Genomic DNA, 19,225 nt, shown 5'->3' with positions numbered 1-19,225 from the left:
AAACTCACCTGACCTTGCTCCTTGCGATTTTTTCTTGTTCCCCAAACTCAAAAGACCCTTGAAAGGAAGAAGATTTGAGACGATTCTCGAGATTAAGGCAAATGCGACGAAGGAGCTGGAGGACATTACAAAAGAAGCGTACCAGCACTGTTTCAACAAGTGGAAACACCATTGGGATAAGTGTGTGCGTTGGGGAGGAGAGTACTTTGAAGAGGTTCCAGACCTGTAACTTCTAAATAAAGTACATTTTGTTTTATGACGTCAGTTTGCGTATTTTTTTAACAGCCCTCGTACAACTTTCTTTCAAAACTGCATATTCAACAACAACCAAAAAAACAAGGTTCTTCAACATTGGGATTACAAATACATTGGTTAGCTTGTATAGACCAAGTCAGTAACTGTGGTGCAACATAGCTACAAACAAAAAATGTAAGGTGGTTTGCTAAGGACATCATGTATCATCTACAGCAAACATCTCAGAGCTAAAGACCAGTATAACAAATGTCAGAGCTGCTGATATTGAGATGTTGCAGCAAACATTGACTGAAATTAAGCATCAGTTAAACCTGCTGAGAGCCACTAATGGTGCACATGTAGAAGTCTATCAACATGTCAATAAAATCTGATGAGTTGTGCTACAAGAAAGAAAACTACATGATTGTATTTCCTTAAGAAGTTAATTATTAAATTTTAAAATAGGAATGATAATTTTGAATACTTTGAATTTTAGTTGTGAGCTTCAGCCATTTCTTGTAAACTTACGATAAGAATTTTAAAGTAACAAACATTGCTGTTGAAATATGAACATAACATTTAAAGATTCTTCCATTTTGCATACAAAATAAAAAGGAGTCAAAGCAGAATGAAAACACTCAATGAATCCCAGTAAATACACATTCTGCTCAACTTGTCATAACTGTTGGGATTGATATATTTGAGAACAGAAAAACATCTTATTGAAGAATGCTTGTTTGTTATTGGATAAAACAATATAGTTTCATATAATATAGTACTGGTAAATACAAACAAATTACTGTTTAAAACATTGAAAATAAACACCAGCTAACAAATCAACACAAAGTATACAATTAACTTTTAATGTATTCTATCCAATCATCCATCCAATGTTTTCAGAAACCAAAACAAATAATAAATATACTGTGTACATAAACATATAAATATAGCTCTATATACAACTCAAGCAAAAAAATGGTATTATTAAATAGGATAAATTTACCAAAATTTATAAACTGATTTTATGGAAATTGTTTGGTTTGCACACAAAAGGCACTTAAAACTATCTCCCAAAAACTCAGCAATAAAGGTATGGACAGATAGTTACAATAAACTATTCTGTGGAAATAAAATGTACCTCACAAACAAAAAAAATTACAACGTACTGTGCAGATAAATATCTTTCTTAGTTACTAAACAAAAAACATTCCACAAAACTTTATTTCTTCAAACTGAAAATATCAACATCTAACACAACCAGAAAAATAAGTATGTTATACAGTTTCTTTGTAGCAGTTATAAGTTTATAATGATTAATAAAATATTTTCCAAACACACACACACACACAAATAGTTTTGACTTGTTTTATTTGAAATATACTTATAAATATTATGTTTTAAAGTTAGTTTCTCTGATCAATATTTATCATTAACACAAAAGCAAAAGCATGACAATATTATCAAATTTTATAACCTTTTAACGAGTGTTAAAATCCCAATTGAGTTAAATGGTTTTAGCTGTTTCCAGAAGTGTAAAACTAAACATAAAGAGGCACTTCATAGTTCAAAACATCAAAGCAATATAAACATATTTACACTAATTATTCATGTCCACAGTAACATACAATTCTGAAAAAAAATTGCCTATGGTCAAAACAAAGTAATACAAAAGGCTGGGACAAGAAACAACTAAATGGCGAACATTCAAGAGTAAGCAGATTGAATCATGATGTGAACACTGAAGTTCAACCTGACAAAATGGATTTTAAACAACTACGAGTTTTATGAAAACATTTAAGAAACACAGGGCTGATACCTTACAGAAATTTCCACCCTTCATGATGGTTATTAGCTTACAAATATTTTGAACCCTTAAGACAACTGATGGTCAAGAAAATTTTAACCCTTATCACTAATCTTTGTAACTGTTGAAGGCCTGTGCAAGGGAACTTGCACTATCATAAACAAATTGTTTTATATTAGTTAAAGGCCACTCTGACTTTTTTTCACAACAAAAAAAAACAAAACATGAAAGTTTTTACTCACTATCTAAACATGGCTATCTTTTGCTAGAATTTTATATTGTTTTGTACCCTTTTTATTTCTCTGAATCTCTTCAGTATCTAATATGATACATGATAGGTATTCCATGAATTAAAAAACAACAACTGCATGATGTAGTATTGTATTTGTACTAACATAAAATAATATGCAAATCACGAGTACTAAGCCTTCTGTTTACAATCAGTAACAGGAGTAATGTTACAAAAATTCTTCTTCATTAACAAAGGTTACTAGTAGTTCTAGTGCTGTAAACATCTACAAGTTTGGGACCTTCAAAATTGGTATTTCTATTTCATGTAACAAATAAATTAAACAAACAGAAGCAGAAACAGTATAGTGTAAGAGACAAAAAAAAAAGAACCCCTTAATGAGCAGTCAAATTTATAAATGAAAAAGCATTAATGATATTAAAAAAAATCAACACTTAATGACTGTAATTATAAAAAAATGGATCTTAACATATTTTTCATGAAGTATGTATTATTCACACAAACACAGTAAATTATATTACCTTATTATTAACTGAAATGGACTATTCCACTAAAACCTCTTTGCAAAGGAAAAGTATTTAACTACACCATCTACCAGATAGTGGGGTTTATTTAATGTAAAGTACAAAAACTGTTGAAAATTATACCCCATAATAACCTGATGATGTATCATTCATTATGAGCCTAAAATGCACTTTACAACATAGCTAGTAATTATTTTATCTAATTAGTCAATTACAATTCAACCAGTAGAATACTTATATGACAAGTAAAAGGCACAATTTTAAATGTTTCATAAAAGTTAAGCACAACTAACTTCTTTCAGTGTCAAATTATTAGAGAAACATGTCAAACATTATTCCCATTTTTAAAAATCTTTAAAAGTTCTTTTCCCATTTGTGGACTATCCTACCAAACATTTTTTAAAAGCAAGAGATGTGCAAGATTTATTTCAAAATAAACTGAACACTGGCTTTCAGATATGCAGCACGTAAATGGGTTTAATATTAAGTAAAAATCAGCTGCCAGCTATAACTGTCTGATGTAAGTAGAGGATGAAAAGTCTGTTTATACAATGACAAACAAATTATACTACTGTGTAATATTACTACAGACATATTTGTTTTGGATATATAACAAACAAACTGAATTATTCTATAGTAGTAACATCATATGCTCTTCTCCATTAGTTTGGTAAACAACTTTGTCAAATTATTTAGCGCCACAAAACAGTCACCTTATTATCACCATAATTTTTTTATTGGTAAATCAAATTTTCTTTCTTAACGGTTTGTTTTGTTAAGAACCATGAATATGCATAATGTGAAATTATGTATTTTGATTAATGAATTACATGCAATAACTGCTATTGACTTCCTTTCTACAGGTATGTTTTCTAATAAAAGTCTTGTGGGTGATAGAGTTAATGTCTGCATTTCCAAGTTAAATGTTTGTTTTCATAAGCTTGTATTAAAATTATTTCAAAGAAATGCTGAATTTGGATTTAAAGATCTTCCTTAGTTATTTCATTTTTTTTAATTATATTATTTGATTTGCAAGACTAGATGTTGAAATGTTAAGCTAAAATTTTTTTTTTCTAATTTCTTAGATGAATTTTTCAAGGTTCACAGATGTAAGGCTCCAAAGGAATGGAAACAGAATTTTGAAAGCTATTTAAAAGACATGCCACTTTATTATACAGCTGTAAGTTATGTTTCTCTGCTTATTGGGACTATGCTAATGTTTCTTTTCATTTATTTTAAGTAATTAATATTTGCAGTTCTTTTCTTTCATTATTAGTTTTTATTGCACTTTACTGTTCTTTTTTTCCTTTGTTTTTTCTAATATTGCTTTGCAAAAGGTTCATAAATTGCTTTAAAATATCAAACCATTTCAGCATTCTGCATTTTGAAATTAAGGAACAGGTCCAGTGCATGTTTTAAGAATAAACTTTTTGCTTTGCAATATTAGAAACTTAATAAATTGGTTTATTTAATATATTTATTGCAGTCAGTTGATTACATTTGCTGGTGTTTTCTAATATGTTTTTGTGTTTTGGTGTTTTCAATAAACAAATCTGTGTTTATTGGTTAAATTATTCTTAGCCACTAAAGAGGGCATTGCAACGAATGGGAGCCCCTAGCTTGGTTCCAGAAAACATGGAAAACTGTCTTAGTTACAGTATTCTTAATTACCTGAAGAGACTTGAAAATCAGGTAACTTACTTTCTTTCTCTAAACTTACTATGTATTAATAATAATTTGCTTCAAAAGTATATGGGAGGAATCTTAAAAGACAAAACTCATAAGAGTACACTCATATGTTATGTGTTCTATGAATTCCTTAAAAAAGTTTGTTAGTGTTTGATACATGGAAAAGAATGATACTAGAATGATTACTAATTCTTTTAATGTAAAGTATTGGAAGGAATAGCTTGCTAGGCAATGTTGAAACATTTTGTTGTGTGTGAGCAAAATGGCAGGAAAATAAAAGTGGTAAAGGATTTTGAAGTCATTTATTATAAGGTATCAGTTAAATAAGAGCATGCCAAAAAATGAATAAAATTTAGTGCAGAATATGAGAAGGAGGAGGTATGTTTGGAGTTATTACTTAGTGTTAGATAAATGAAAAGTATGCGCACTAGAAAATACTAAAGTTTCTTTGTAGTAGAAGAAGAAAAAAAAGATACTCCGTATTAAAACTTCATTGCAGTGTAACAGAAGAAGGAATTTCATGAAGTAGTATGATGCATTTAGTGCTATGTACCAACAGAAAACATCTTAAAAGATAATCCAAATTCTTTATTGTCAGATTCCCAGTGAAGGCAACCTAGAAAATATTAATTTTTTTTTTAGTGCAACTCATCAAAAGGTAGCCTTGAAGATAAAAAAAAAAAAAAAAAAAACTTTGCTATGAAGTTTGATGTAAGAACCTGTTGGGATGAAATTTCAGCACTGAGTGGTAAGAGAATTATTGGAGAAGTGGTCTCCTTTCCACACTCAGTGGACTTGGAAGCTACAAGAACTTGGGTGAATATGAAATGTTTTAATCGGATATAAGGAAAACAGTTATGTTTGGCATGATTTGTATAAGGCCATCCCATAAGTAATGTCTGAAAATTTAATACAGAAAGTGCATCATCATTTCTGTCTTTGTAGATTGCTTTAATGATTAAAATATGTAGTAGGACATGTATAAAAATGTTCAGACAAATAATAAAACTAACCCAACTCCACTTTTTTAGTTCATTAATCAAATAAACCCTTATGAAGATGGATGTGTCTGAGGAGCACATTGGGCATATAATGCTTTATGAGTTTAAAAGGCAGTAGTGCAGTAGAAACTACATTCCAGGAAAGTCTTGTTAAGCATTTGGTGGGATATTGTTGATGTGATCCACTTTGCATTGCTGCTACTCAATAATATGATTACATCAAACTTCTGTTGTCAACAGAGTGCTTGAATGTTGCACTGAAAAAAAGAGGCCTGCTTTGATCAATCTTAGAGGTGTTGCATTACACTAGGGTAATGCATGTTCCCATACAGCAAGGATCACATCTGTAAGGATTGAAGAGCTAGACTTGGGAAAAACTTCCAGATCCTCCTTATTCTCCAGATCTTGCCCCATCTGATTACCATCTATTTCGAAGTTTGCAGAACTATCTTGATGGAAAAGAGCTTGGAACACATGAAGATGTCAAAACTACCCTCTCTACAATTTTTTCCTTCAAACCCCAAGAATTTTATAGAAGTGGCATTCAGAAGCTTGTGAATCATTGGCAGAAAGTAATTAATAATAATGGAACATAGAGTAGTGATTAAATAACATTAAAAGTATTTGAAATCCTTTCTCTTTTTCTGAACCTAAAATTGGATATTTAATGGATGACCTGATAGAAAGATTCATGAGAGACAAAGCACTCAATGAAAATGAAAACAGACTGGAATATGCAAGAGGAAAAGAATAAACAGACAAAGAAGCATAGGAAAACATACTGCCAGTAAGAACCAAAATTAATTTAATTCTAATATTCTTATATATCATTGATATAATAATAAACAAGAAATTGTTATATTTAAATGGTTTAATTCCTGATAGAATTAACTAGCACTGAAGGAAAAGTAAGATGCAAATATGGCATCATCATAAAGTTAATCTGCAATAAGATGGTGTCAGAAGTGATCAATGATAGAGTAGTGTCAAAGGACAACACACACAATAATACCAGAAGATGTCCAAGAAAGGATAAAACTTCTTTATTATAATACACCAGTAGAATGCATCCCAAGATAACTTCTTTACTGGGAAACATTTAATATTTCTGTAATTCCTGAGTGCAGGAAACCAGAAACAACTTAAAACTTGTACCAAAAAAAAAAAAAAGAGAGAGAGAGAGAGACTTGATACTAAACGTTTTCACGACTGGATATAGGAAGAGAGTATATATATAAAAATGTTGTATTCATTCTAGTCCAGAATATTTAGAGAATAAGCCCTTCTAATAGATAATAAAGTTTCTATGGGTCAAGATACCAAGAAAAAACTATTTTAAAGACTTTCAAAATGCTTGGTGTTGCTTTAACATTCCAGCTGTGTCATAGTGGTTAATAGCTCTGTCACCTCTTGACTGATTCCAGATCTAATTACAGTTTTGTACTTCGATTGATGTATTTGATCTTGCCCAAGGTCTTGTAGATTAAGGTACTTTAATCCTTGCTTAAAGAATTAGAACTTGAGGGTAGACTGGTAGAGATCTAAATAAAATCTAATTGAGTATATGTTCACCCCATGCTTATTATTGCTGCAACACAAAAATATAGCTGGAAAAAAATCTTGGATTTATTTACTTTGATTTTTTCTAAAAGAATTTCAAGTGCCATTAACAAAAATACTTTGTTAGAAGTTCAGATTTTCTCTGTACAAAAGAATTATAACGTTTACTAAAAGCTTGCCAAATTTTTTATAGATGCATAACCTGTATCAGAACAACTTATCGATATAACCATATCACAGCTTCACAAAACAATACTTGTATTGCTGTATCACCACATCTTTAATAAAACTTAAAACATATAATAGAATTGATTAAATGTAATATTAATAATTAACCATAAAACAGAACATATAAAATAATGACAAAAACATACTACCTCCAAACAGTTTGAGGATTGGTCTTTGTTATCTGAATGTTTCTTAAAATCTCTACTTTTAAATTTATAGAAGAAAAACACCTGGACCTTCTTGTTGGTCAGTTTAAACCTTAGTGGCATACTTGTTAGATGTTGATATTCACATAGAAAATATTATAGTTATTAAAACTAAACAACTTGCTCTTTCTAAATTTTAAACTGTTTTTTCCACCAAAGAAGGTCAACATTGAAATTCGCTTATATATACAATGAATGTAACTGTAGTCTTGAGTTATAATTTTTCATAACTTTGTCGTGTTTAACTCATTACAACATATGCCTGATCACATTAATATATACTGTGTCGTCATAGGTACAGTTTATTTGTACTATGAATGTTAATCATATCATTTAAGTTCAGTTGTAATTAATCTGTAAAGAAGTAAGGGAAGTAAATTAGGGAAAAAAACTCATTGCAAGTTTCATTATTAAACATATTTTCAACAGGCCAAATCAGAATATGAAAAAATATTGTTAATGGTTGGATCAAACAAACAAGTCAGCACAGATAGTGTCCGGATCAGTCTTGGAATCCATCGTCCTAGTTCGCATATACAAAAGCTATCTGATCTTTGCTTAACATCAAATCCTTGTCTAGCAAGTAGATTCTCCAGTCTGATTTCAGAACTCAATGATTTCACTGATTTTAATTTGGCTGTAAAAGATAAGGAAATGAAAACTGAAAGTTATAGGAATCCATTTAAAACTGAAAGTTATAGGAATCCATTTGACATCTCCGGATAAGTCTGCTTGACCAAATTACACGAATGAGAGGAAATTTCCTTCAGACTACATTATCACGTTTGACATTACAAGATGCAGGTATGTTTTGTTTACTTCAACATAAACTTTGCATTTTAATTTGCATATTGTGTGAGCAGTATAAAGGAAAAATTTCAAATACTCTTACTGTAGTATAGTGTTCAATAAAATTAACTGTTTGCACCAGTGGGTCTTTAATAATTGCTTAACACTCCTACGAAAAGTGGGGCCTATTAGGCCCCACTTTTCGTAGGAGTGTTAATACATTTTATTAAGAAGTATGTATGTGAGTGTTTGAAATCTAAATGTCTGCTAAGAAGTTGAGTGACTGAAAGTGACTCATTAAACCATTTGGTACTTTTTGTTCAATTTTTTATGTTTACAGCAACTGTGCTGGGTGCTTAATTTTTGTAAATCTCAGAGCAAAAATATCTTCCAATAACTTTAATTTGTAAGAGTAATATTTATTTCTTTTGATCTCATTCAAGTGTTTCTTGTTCCAGAGTTTTTTTGTATGTGTCAAGTCAGTTATGTATTAAAAATATTAATATTCTGTTAATTATAGGTGTAATAACTTTGAGCTAGTGTGTGTTTTTCTCATAGCAAAGCCACATTGGGCAACTTTGAGCCAGATTAAACTGCTTTATATTTTTACAGATCAACTACACAGTTTGCCTGTTGGACAAATGGGGAATTATCAGGAATATTTAAAAAGAATGCCAACGCCATTAAGAGAAGTTGAGTCAACTCCTGTCCGACAACATATGTTTGGAAATCCTTTCAAAATTGAAAAGGTGATATGCTATAAATGTGAAGCTGCTCAAAACTATTATGTTGAAAATCCGTTTCAAAATGATCTTGGAAATTAAACATGATGGTTGTTTATTGTTTTTCACCTCTTATAGCATGAAATGGTCTTTCATGTTTTTGTGCTGTGGTAGTAAATAATTGTTCATACTTATTGGTATTTCTGTTATTGATGATATATATAGGTTATATTTATTGCATTTCTCTCTGACAGGGTATCATTGTTAATCACGCTTATTAGCTTTCATGCTTTTAATGACTTACATATTTTATCATATTTATAAATATTCTCATTTCTTTTAGCCTGTGGCTGTTTAAAGACAACAGCCAACATTTTAGCCACCACAATTAAATGTATGACACTGTCTGGATGGAAGCTCAGCTTTGATTCACTGATAGTGTTGACACGGTACACCAGCTAACAAATCAGACCTTCACCCTGCACATTATGGTGGTACATTAATGCAATAATTTAATGAAATTAAAAGATTATTGAAAGAGGAATTTTCATTGTTGTCAGTTGAGAAATTAATTTGTGGGGCATTGGAACAACTTTATAATTAGTCATTTTGCATAGGATCAGTCAGGTGACAGGAAAGTGTGTTTTTTTTTTGTTGTTGTTGAGATTTTAGGCTTCATGTACATATAATTCCTGTTTTAATTTTATGGTTTATGATAATCATTGGTGATCACCAAGCATTTTTGTCTTAGCATGTAATGATCAATGATGTTTCATCAGTGTTTTGCTGACTTTCATTTGCTATGAAAAGTCCTCTGCTGGCACAGCAGTAAGTCCTACAGATTTATAATGCTCAAATCAGGGTTTGATTCCCCTCAGTGGACTCAGCAGATAGCCTAATGTGGCTTTGCTATAAGAAAAAAAAACATGCAAATGAAAAATTATTGAAGCTTATATTAATGTAAGTAGAATTTCATACAGTAAAGTTATTCTTATTTGATAGCGTATGATGGTTGATGAAGCTGACATTGACCTAGTTGGAGGTGGAAGCCCACAAGCTAGAGGAATCAAGCGACTAACTGATGGAGTACTTGGTGCCCCAAAACCAAAAAGAAAACCAGGACCTCTACCTAAAGATTTTGTTTTAAGCGACCAAAAGTCCTTCACCACTGCAGTATGGAAATTATTTTGCTAGTCCTGTCATTGATGCCCATGAAAAGAAAACTTCAGATCAAAACAAGAGATTAAACAAGGTAGTCAAGTTTGATTTTATTGTTTTGAAAAATATATTTTAGAATAGAAATGTCTTAAATAATTTTGCATTAACTGTTTACATTTTTCAAAATGTTTTAATAATAGTAACAGTATCTTTTCAGTTAGGTTCTCACTTCCAGTTAAAATACAAAATAACAGCAGTATCATATTTATGAAATGTGTAGAAGGTTCATTATGTGATATATATTATCCATGTGTTTAATTTATTTTCATTGTTAAAAAAGTGTGAAATAAATAGTAAACAGAATACTGTAAAATGAAATTCTTAATGTAGTGGAATGTCATAGTTTACCCATTTCATTCAAGTATTTTTTATAAATATATATAACCTATATATAAAAGTGCTTTTTCCTGTAGATCATTCAAATTTGACATTTCTCTGTTGGAAAATCTAAAACTATCATTATTACTTGTGGTAAATAACTTAAATATTATTGTTCACATGTACTTTATATTATAATCAATACCCTTTATGTGCACTATATTGTAGCTTTTAATACTTGAATGATGCACACGTTATTTGACATTTATAAGGTTACCATATTTACTAATGTCAAAGTTGGTTCAGGTTAATTTCTTTATCCTGTTTTTAGGAAGATTACAAATGAAATAAATATTTTAATAACCCTTTTGGACCAAACCATAAGTTTGTTTGCTTTAAAACTATAATTTCCTAGGAATTGCTTTCCTTGTCTTTCTCTTATTTATATCAATTATTTTATAACTTTGTGATTTGAACAACTAATGATGCTTACCTTTTAAAATAGCTTCAGCAATAATTAAATTAGTTTATTTGAAAATGAAAAGTATAACACTATTGTGTAAACATCTAAATGCTACTTATTAGTGTAAATCATGACCCTTCCTCTATAAGCACTAATCCATAGAGATTTGTTTACCACTTCTGTACAAGAATATTTTTGTATATTTTTAAACTCTTTGCATTACTAAGTATGGCCAGTGGTTAAGGCACTCAACTTGTAATCTGAGGGTTATAGGTTTGAAACCCTGTCACACCAAAAATGCTTACCCTTTCAGCTGTGGGGGCATTATAATGGTATGGTCAATCCCACTATTCATTAGTAAAAGAGTAGGCCAACATTTGATATTGGATGGTGATGACTAGCTGTCTTTTCTCTAGTCTTACACTCCTAAATTAGGAACAGCTAACACAGGTAGTCCTCATGTAGCTTTGCACAAAATTCAAAACAAACCAAACGCAGCTAATTCTCATGTGACCAGTATAACATATCTTTCCATGGCTACACTTTTTTTTAACAGTTAGTTACTGTTACAGAAAATTTCAAAAATTATGTAATTGTATAATTAATGTCAAGATAAGTAAAGAGGAGATAAAATTAGGTTCTTAAAGAATTAATGTGACAAGGCATTTCCAAAGTTATTGGTAGCCTAATGGAGGCTGTGACTGTCAGGTTTTAATTTTATCTTTCTATGATGTACAGTTTTGAATTACAACATGTATCATGTATATTCATATCAGAGAAATATATATATATATAATATTGAAACGTTTTGAAGAAAAACTGTGATACATAGATGTATCATGTATTATTAAAAACCTTTTGATATTTCTGTTGTTAAATGAAGTTCATCAAACTTAAAAATACAAACAGTTGAGAGCTTACGTTTTCAAATATTATTTTTTAAAATATCTAACAGATTTGAAAATTGTTTAGTAAAAGTAAAAGATCAACAGATATAGATTTTTTACTCTAAAATTGTTGAACCAGTTTTTGAAAATCCAATTTCTTAAAAAAAAAAGTCTGACAAAATTGTCATTTAAGCAGAGTATTCACAAACAGAGTGAAGTGTGCGGTAACTGTCTAGTTCAATGAAACACTTGTAGAGAAAGTCTTGGAGCTACTTTTCTTTTGTTTTTCTACTTTTTTTTCCCCATTTTGGGGGAGGTTTTTGAGGAAATTTTTTTTTCTGTCATTATTCAAGTGCATGCAGTTTCAGCCTTACTGATATAGCAAGTTTCAATGTTTTTTGTCCCAACATTTATGGTGGTCATTAGTGATTTTAATATCTGTTTGAATAAAAAAATGTTTTTGGTTTTCTATATGTAAATATTACTTTTTCCTTTACTAAAGTATTTGTAGATGAAGAAGTTGTTGTCTCACAGGAGTCACCGACAGTACTGAGAAACTATGTTACAAATCATATCGATCTAATGAGTATTAAAGAAAATGAGGAGATCCCAGTATGTCAAAGGAATGGGAATGTTCATAACTATTATGATAGCAAAACTGCTGAGAAAAATTCTCTGTTAAGAGCTAAGTTGTTCAAAGAAGTTAGAAAACCTGGAAGAGGTACATATTTTGTTATTGAAAAATATCAGTGAATGACTATTTTAGATATAGAAAAATAAAAATTGTAAATCGTATGTAAAATTGATTATTCTAATCAATATTGATCTGTTAATTGACCTCTAAGAATTCTAAATATTTATGACCTCAATGATTTAATTTGTTTTACACATTTCTGAAATTTATATATACTCTTCAAAACAAGAAACGCAAAAGGGATATTTTGTTATTTTTAAGAGAAATATATGTAATAATGTTACAAGCTCAGAGTATGTGATGTTACACGTGTTAAGGTACTGATTGTCAGACCAAAATGTCAATAAAAGTTGTGCACTTTGAAAACAGAGGAAAACATCGGATTTTTTGCCAAAACGCATGCATGTCCAATAAATTTGTTTGAGAGATCCGCATGTTCTGCAAGTGCAACATGTGCAAAATCCCTATAAAAGTGACGGGTTCTCGGTTTCCATAGCTCAGTGTTAAGCCACCGACACACAATATAGTTACGCCAAGACTGACTGAAGCACAATGCAACAACGCCATTGGTCACTTGGAAGCAGGCGAATATCGATCAGATGTTGCCAGAGCTGTGAATGTTCACCCAAGCACCATCACAAGGCTATGGAATCGTCACCAACAACATGGATCAACTCGTGACCGTCCACGATCTGGCAGACCTCGTGTGACCACGCCCGCACAAGATCGCAACAACATCCGGTTACGTCACCTTCGGGATAGGACCACCACTGCGACATCTACTGCCTCAACCATACCAGGGCTGCGTAGGATTTCCGATCAGACCGTATGCAACCGTCGACGAGATTCTTAGGCCCTATGTGCAACCCATCATGGTGAACGTCAGCGACGTTTTTCAACACGACAACGCCCGTCCTCACACAGCCCGACTCACCACTGTCTTCTTGAGACACCACAACATCAACGTTCTTCCCTGGCCCTCCAGATCACCAGATTTAAACCCCATCGAACATCTTTGGGACGAGTTGGACCGATGTCTGCGACAGCGACAATCTCAACCGCAGACTCTACCTCAGCTTGCAGCAGCTTTGCAGGCTGAGTGGACAGCCATTCCACAGGATGTGATTCGTCATCTCATCGCTTCCATGGGCAGGAGATGCCAAGCAGTTATTGATGCTCACAGGGGGCATACTCGTTATTGACGTTGAGTGACGTTAAACTTCACCTAGTGACCGTGGACTTCGCCTTTGCAGACTTTGGATGTTCAGCAGTAAATGTGCAAAGTTTCACACATGTCATACAGAACTACCCAGAATAAACATTTTTAACAATTTGTCTCATATTTTGCCTTTTGCGTTTCTTTTTTTGAAGAGTATATATTGTTCTCTTAGGGAGATTAAATGATATATTTACTCTTTTTATTAAATTTTAAATCTGTTGGAAACCAGTTAACGTTTGAAATTACAAAAAGAATATAAAATAAAAAGATTGTTTATGCAAGATGTTAGAGATAAACTTATTTTTTTATTTGTTAAGTGTAATATTTAAATGTGTTTTGCTTCTTTGTGGGTTTTTTTTCAGATTTTAGTGGTGTCTTTAGTCATCTGAATAACTTCAATGTAGGTATGCCAACTAAACTTTTCATGGTGCGTGAGATGATTCATGAAGCAGGAAGAAAAAGTTTAATTAAATTGCTTGAAGACTTTGAAAGAACATTGCTTGCTTCATACAACATCTCGTCTCCATTTTCCAGGAATAGTTCGTTTATCCCTCAGCTAAGCCACACTAGGTGACTTGCTAAAGTTTAAGCTAAATAAATAATATAATGACAGAGTAGAATAAATATTACAAAGTCACAATGTGGCCTATGTTTGCAAGATAAAGAACATGGAAGACACTGAAGATCAAAGGTGGCTGTGACAGTTACTTCTATAGTAAATCATGGTGATCAAGATAATTCCTGTAACCTTCAGAGTATATTATGCTTACAGTTAAATGAGAGAAGTAGGTGTATTGACGAGCTTACAAAACTAACACAACTAAAAACTTTGCATACAATATTTTGTTTTAATTTATAATTAAACTGTGATTTGTAACATGTATGCTGTAACTTATATAGTCACAAGTGTTATTTCTAGTAGTGATCCTACTAGTCTACCCAGGATTTCATCACATTAATATATGCCACATGAACTACATGTTACAGAATTCTTGCTTGAAAACTAGTAAAACTTAATTACCAAAAGAGTAAGATGAACAATAACTATTTTATGTCAAGCAGATGTTAAAGCTATTAGTCAATATGTCTGTTGTCAAACATTTTGTTTTCCATCAATCAGTGTTGTTATTTTCTATGAGGGGTAGGGTGCTGGTAATAAAAGGAAATGTAAAATAAAAAAATTCTGAGTAAAATTTGTCTTGATTAAATGAAAAGAAATTTTGGTTGATATTTTGTGAAGGCCATTTTTTTGTGAAACAGAGATTGCTTCTATATAGTAAATTAGACAATTTGCATTTTTAATTTTACTTACAGTTTTCAACTTTTCTAAAATTTCAGTTTATTAAGTTACTTTTATAAAGGCAAATAATGAAATAAAAAAGATCTATTTGTATCTGTTTGCTGCTTTGAGCACTGCTAGCTGCTGTGCTGGATGCAGTGTTGCTGTACGTTTATTTTGTTTAGCAGAGTTCTGTACCATCATTATATTGAAAATAACCCACCTTATATGGTTAAATGTGTTCCAGCACTTCTTTATTTAACACTAAAGCACTGCTTGTATGCCTGATTATGTATATGTTTCCAGACACTGGCAGATTTTATCATGTTATTAGTTCTTGATTTTAAGTTGGACAATGCAAGGTGTTATTTCTTAAGTATGTTGGTTGAAATTAAAAAGCCAGTATATCTTATTTGTTTAGGACAAGTTGAAATAAACTAGTCAACAATATAGGATATTCATCTGTCACAGGTGTCCATTTATACAAATAAAAGTGGGCAAAACAAGGGTTCAAAAGTAATTTTTATTAGTTCATTGCAGAATATAAATATCAGTGTAGTTATGTTATCTTTGTTTAGAATTGGTTTGTTGAAATATATATCTTAGGTTTTTGCATTAAACCATTATTGTACAACAATGTATGAAACAAACAAGTTATATGTAAAGGTAACAAGATAGTGTGGCATTTATTTATACAGAGGCTGTAATGTTTTAAGATTTACACTTTGTTTTAGTTGCAACACCTAAATTTAAGACTAAACTGTTATTTATACCAAAACCTGTCATTCTGGAAATGCCAATTTCATCTTACTCAAAAACAAAAATATCCTAATTTTTTGTGAAGCTCTGAAGTTTTGTGTATTAGTTTTTGTGCAAAGTGTTCATTCCTTTGTATTCTGGCATGAAATATGAGTGTTTATTATTAATGAAATTAAACGTATCAATTAGAATTAAAGCAGCTAAACAACCTAAGAAAAGGTAGACCATCCTTCATTATTGTTGAATTGGTTTATATTTGCTGAAAGGTACCTTCCATCGAGAATGTGATCGTCAGTGTTGGTTTCCTACATCATTGTCTTTCTCTTCACAGGCTTATGTTTTGCATATTTGGTTTACATAGCTTGTAATAAAAAATACACTAAAGAATCACAGCTCTTAAAGGTAGGTAAAGTTTAACTACTATTATACATAGCAGGTTATAAGATGGTACATAGAGTAAATAAAGTGATGTGAGAAGTGATTTTTGGTTTTATGGCAAACCTATAGATTTTCCAAATTAAATTGTGTCCAGTTTTATGTCTATATAGTTTTTGTAATATTTGCAATATTACATTTGTAAAAAAATCTACAAAAAGAAATTATTTCCTGCTTGGTACACACTTTTTCTTTGGTTGCAACATACTTTGCCAAATTATCCATTTTAGAGGTCAGCTTATATAGAGTATGGATTGTAAAGTATAGAGACAGCTTGAACGGATAGTAAAAGAAACATTATGGGGAGTGTAAAACATTTCAACGAACTCTCATCATCATCAGGTACAAGTAGTATACATGAACATACAAATATATATATATACACACACAGTCGAAGAGGTTACGTAAACAAAGATTGCTTAACAGCTCAGTAAAGGTATCTTGATTACACATTGAATTGGTTTAGAGTAAGGCTGTTTTGTTCAATCAAGACAGACAGCTTCCTTTATTTTAGCATTTTAAACAAAATTATTGTTTGGCTCTTTTCTTTCTAAATTGGTGTTTTATATAGGTAAACTGATTTTTTGAGTTCCAGTTGAAGTAAATATAGGAGGGTGTTTTTTTTGTGTTGGTGAATCTTGTTTTCATTTTTCTTCTGATTTCTCCCATGTAGAATTCTGGAAAGCTATTGCACATTATTTTATAAATGACATTGGTATAGTGTGTTTCTACATAATTTTTATTCGGTAATGACTTACAGTTACAGCTGCATTTTTGAGTGAACATGAAGTTAACAGGAATGTTATGTTTAATAGCAAGTTTTCTTCAGGAGTGAATTATTTTTGAACTGATTTTAGGGTTTAACAGTAAACTCCAGTGCATGATATATTTTTTCATATATTAGTGTCAGTTTTGTTTTTTAAGATAACTTTAGAGGTTTTTGTTCTGGTAGTTCTGTGAAAATTTTGAGCAATAGTTGGTGAAAATTTGTTGGTGTGAATAAAAGATTGCTTTATCAAATTGATATACATAGCCAGTTGATTAAAGACTTGAAGCTGTGTTTATGAGGTTTTTTTAGTACATTAACTTTTGTTTAGTTTCATAGGTGGAATTCTAGGGTATGTAGAGACCTGTGTAGGTGATTTTTCATGTGAATTTTGGTTTTGAGCTGTATGTCAGATCTAATAATATTGAGGTGAATAAAAAATAACTTCTTCATGTTTAGTAACGAATTTAATGTTCAGGTGAATAGAGTTTGTGTTCAATAGAAGTGAAACAATCAAAAGTATCATCAACATATCTGTGCCAGTATAAGGGAGAATAAATTGCATATTGTATGGCATGTGTTTCAATCTTGGTCATAAATATGTTGGCTAGAACAGATGAAACAGGGTTGTTCATGCTTAAACCACCTATTTGGAGACAGATTTTCTTATTGTAAATAAATTTAATATTTGTTGTTGTAAGTTCTAAGAAAGAAACCATGTATTGGTGATGTGAATTATAGATTGGGAACATTGTAGAAGAGGGTGAGTACAACATTACAAGCTTCTTTGACTAGAACTTTGTTGAAAAGTAACACATTAGAGCTAGCTGTTAAGGCTTTAGGGTTTAGTTGGTTTGATGTGTTTATAAAATGAGTCATCTTTAAAAAAGGAACTTTCAGAATATATGTAAGGCATAAGGGCCCAAGCAATGTACCTGCCATGAACATAGTTGTATAAAGCAATCCTATTTGTGTGGTTTAGCAATGCCATAGAATTGTGGTGTGCATGAATCAGTTATCCTCAAATAAAAATAAAGATCTTTAGTAAGTAACTTATCTTTATTCAGTTGTAACAGGGTTCTGTTTAATTGTTTCTCATTTTAATTTATTTGTCTGGTTATTTGGGATGAGTTTTAATTTTTGTATGTGGAAGGATGTTATTCATTATATTGATATATTCTGTATTATTCACGATTACAGTAAATTTGCTTTGTCAACTTTTATAATTCTAATGTTAGTGTTTCTTTTTAGATTATAGATGCATTTTATCTCATTGCTTGTAAGATTGGCCTATAGTTTGTGGGTTTGGTTAACTACATTAATGGTGTTGTTAGAAGATTATTTAAAGTTGCTTAAATTGCAATATTGAGGAATTTAAGAACTGCATTTCATAATATTGGGTGGAGGAATAATTCGTGAGCGTTTTTTCAAGTTAAAAAAATATATTCATAAATGAAACGCTTTTGCAAAATATTTCATGTCATTTGGTAGATAATTTTTTGCTCTAATAGATGGTGTGTTTGATTTTCATATGTCTTTAATTTTTGCTTTCATTTTCAGCTCATTAAATGGAATGTCAAGTGGATAAAATCGAGCATTTTCGACACCATCTGCTTTTTGCATTTAATTTCTTGCAATTTCGTTTAAAACAATGCATACTATACACCTAGGTATTACATGAAATAAAGTATCATAATAAATGTTTTGGGTGTAATGTGTTCATGCATTGAAGTATTGTATAGTCTTGCATGTAATGCTTGAATGAAATTATTTAAAAACGCTCACGAATTATTCCTCAACTTAATATATCAAAAAAGTCTGTTTCTGGATTTCATTTTGTTGTTTGATTCTATTTGAAATGGAGGTTTTCATTTGTTTTTTTATGTATTGTGAATATCAGTCGATATTTCAGTATTTTGTTTAAGTATACTGTAATCTTCTGAGTTGCAGTGGTGATAAACATATAAAGGTTTTTTTTTTTTATATACTTGGTAAACATCATTTTTCTCATGATTTCTCAGATGCAGAATTTTAGACAGTTTTTCCACATTATTTTATAAATGATGTTGGTTTGGTATGATTCTATATAATTTTTTTATTCAGTAACGATATTAATTTACAGCAGTCATGAAGCTGTGTTTATGTAGAGTGTTTTAGTATATTCATTTTTTGTTTGGATT

At 30.9% G+C, this 19,225-nt stretch overlaps 3 protein-coding genes across 3 annotated transcripts; all 3 read left to right on the top strand.

Annotated features, from left to right (window-relative positions):
- The first annotated feature begins 3,596 nt into the window (after positions 1-3,596).
- LOC143242245 (integrator complex subunit 6-like) lies at positions 3,597-8,222 on the top strand. The gene is made up of 4 exons (XM_076485615.1): positions 3,597-3,675; positions 3,898-3,992; positions 4,394-4,504; positions 7,926-8,222. Exons 1-4 carry the CDS (start codon positions 3,597-3,599, stop codon positions 8,220-8,222), a joined length of 582 nt encoding a protein of 193 aa, XP_076341730.1.
- LOC143242244 (integrator complex subunit 6-like) lies at positions 8,221-10,889 on the top strand. The gene is made up of 4 exons (XM_076485614.1): positions 8,221-8,300; positions 8,898-9,034; positions 10,010-10,180; positions 10,875-10,889. The coding sequence occupies exons 1-4, from the start codon at positions 8,246-8,248 to the stop codon at positions 10,887-10,889; spliced, it is 378 nt and encodes a 125-aa protein (XP_076341729.1). The 5' UTR covers positions 8,221-8,245.
- Positions 10,890-12,307: 1,418 nt separating this feature from the next.
- On the top strand, positions 12,308-14,945 carry LOC143242857 (integrator complex subunit 6-like). The gene is made up of 2 exons (XM_076486455.1): positions 12,308-12,614; positions 14,169-14,945. Exons 1-2 carry the CDS (start codon positions 12,476-12,478, stop codon positions 14,378-14,380), a joined length of 351 nt encoding a protein of 116 aa, XP_076342570.1. The 5' UTR covers positions 12,308-12,475; the 3' UTR covers positions 14,381-14,945.
- The last annotated feature ends 4,280 nt before the right edge of the window (positions 14,946-19,225 follow it).

This window comes from Tachypleus tridentatus, unplaced genomic scaffold (genome assembly GCF_004210375.1).
Source record: "Tachypleus tridentatus isolate NWPU-2018 unplaced genomic scaffold, ASM421037v1 Hic_cluster_2, whole genome shotgun sequence".
Lineage (NCBI taxonomy): Eukaryota > Metazoa > Arthropoda > Merostomata > Xiphosura > Limulidae > Tachypleus > Tachypleus tridentatus.
Note: the sequence above shows the minus strand (reverse complement) of the source record. Positions and strands in the feature narration are given on the sequence as shown.

What these genes read in the sequence shown, in the direction of transcription:
- LOC143242857 (XM_076486455.1), top strand. Translation starts at nt 12,476, where the DNA reads ATGAGTATTAAAGAAAATGAGGAGATCCCAGTATGTCAAAGGAATGGG. An exon ending in AGTTAGAAAACCTGGAAGAG is followed by an intron (nt 12,615 to 14,168) that starts GTACATATTTTG and finishes GTTTTTTTTCAG; the next exon opens with ATTTTAGTGGTGTCTTTAGT.
- LOC143242245 (XM_076485615.1), top strand. Translation starts at nt 3,597, where the DNA reads ATGAATATGCATAATGTGAAATTATGTATTTTGATTAATGAATTACAT. An exon ending in TATTGACTTCCTTTCTACAG is followed by an intron (nt 3,676 to 3,897) that starts GTATGTTTTCTA and finishes CTAATTTCTTAG; the next exon opens with ATGAATTTTTCAAGGTTCAC. An exon ending in TGCCACTTTATTATACAGCT is followed by an intron (nt 3,993 to 4,393) that starts GTAAGTTATGTT and finishes AATTATTCTTAG; the next exon opens with CCACTAAAGAGGGCATTGCA.
- LOC143242244 (XM_076485614.1), top strand. Translation starts at nt 8,246, where the DNA reads ATGAGAGGAAATTTCCTTCAGACTACATTATCACGTTTGACATTACAA. An exon ending in TTTGACATTACAAGATGCAG is followed by an intron (nt 8,301 to 8,897) that starts GTATGTTTTGTT and finishes ATATTTTTACAG; the next exon opens with ATCAACTACACAGTTTGCCT. An exon ending in ATCCTTTCAAAATTGAAAAG is followed by an intron (nt 9,035 to 10,009) that starts GTGATATGCTAT and finishes CTTATTTGATAG; the next exon opens with CGTATGATGGTTGATGAAGC.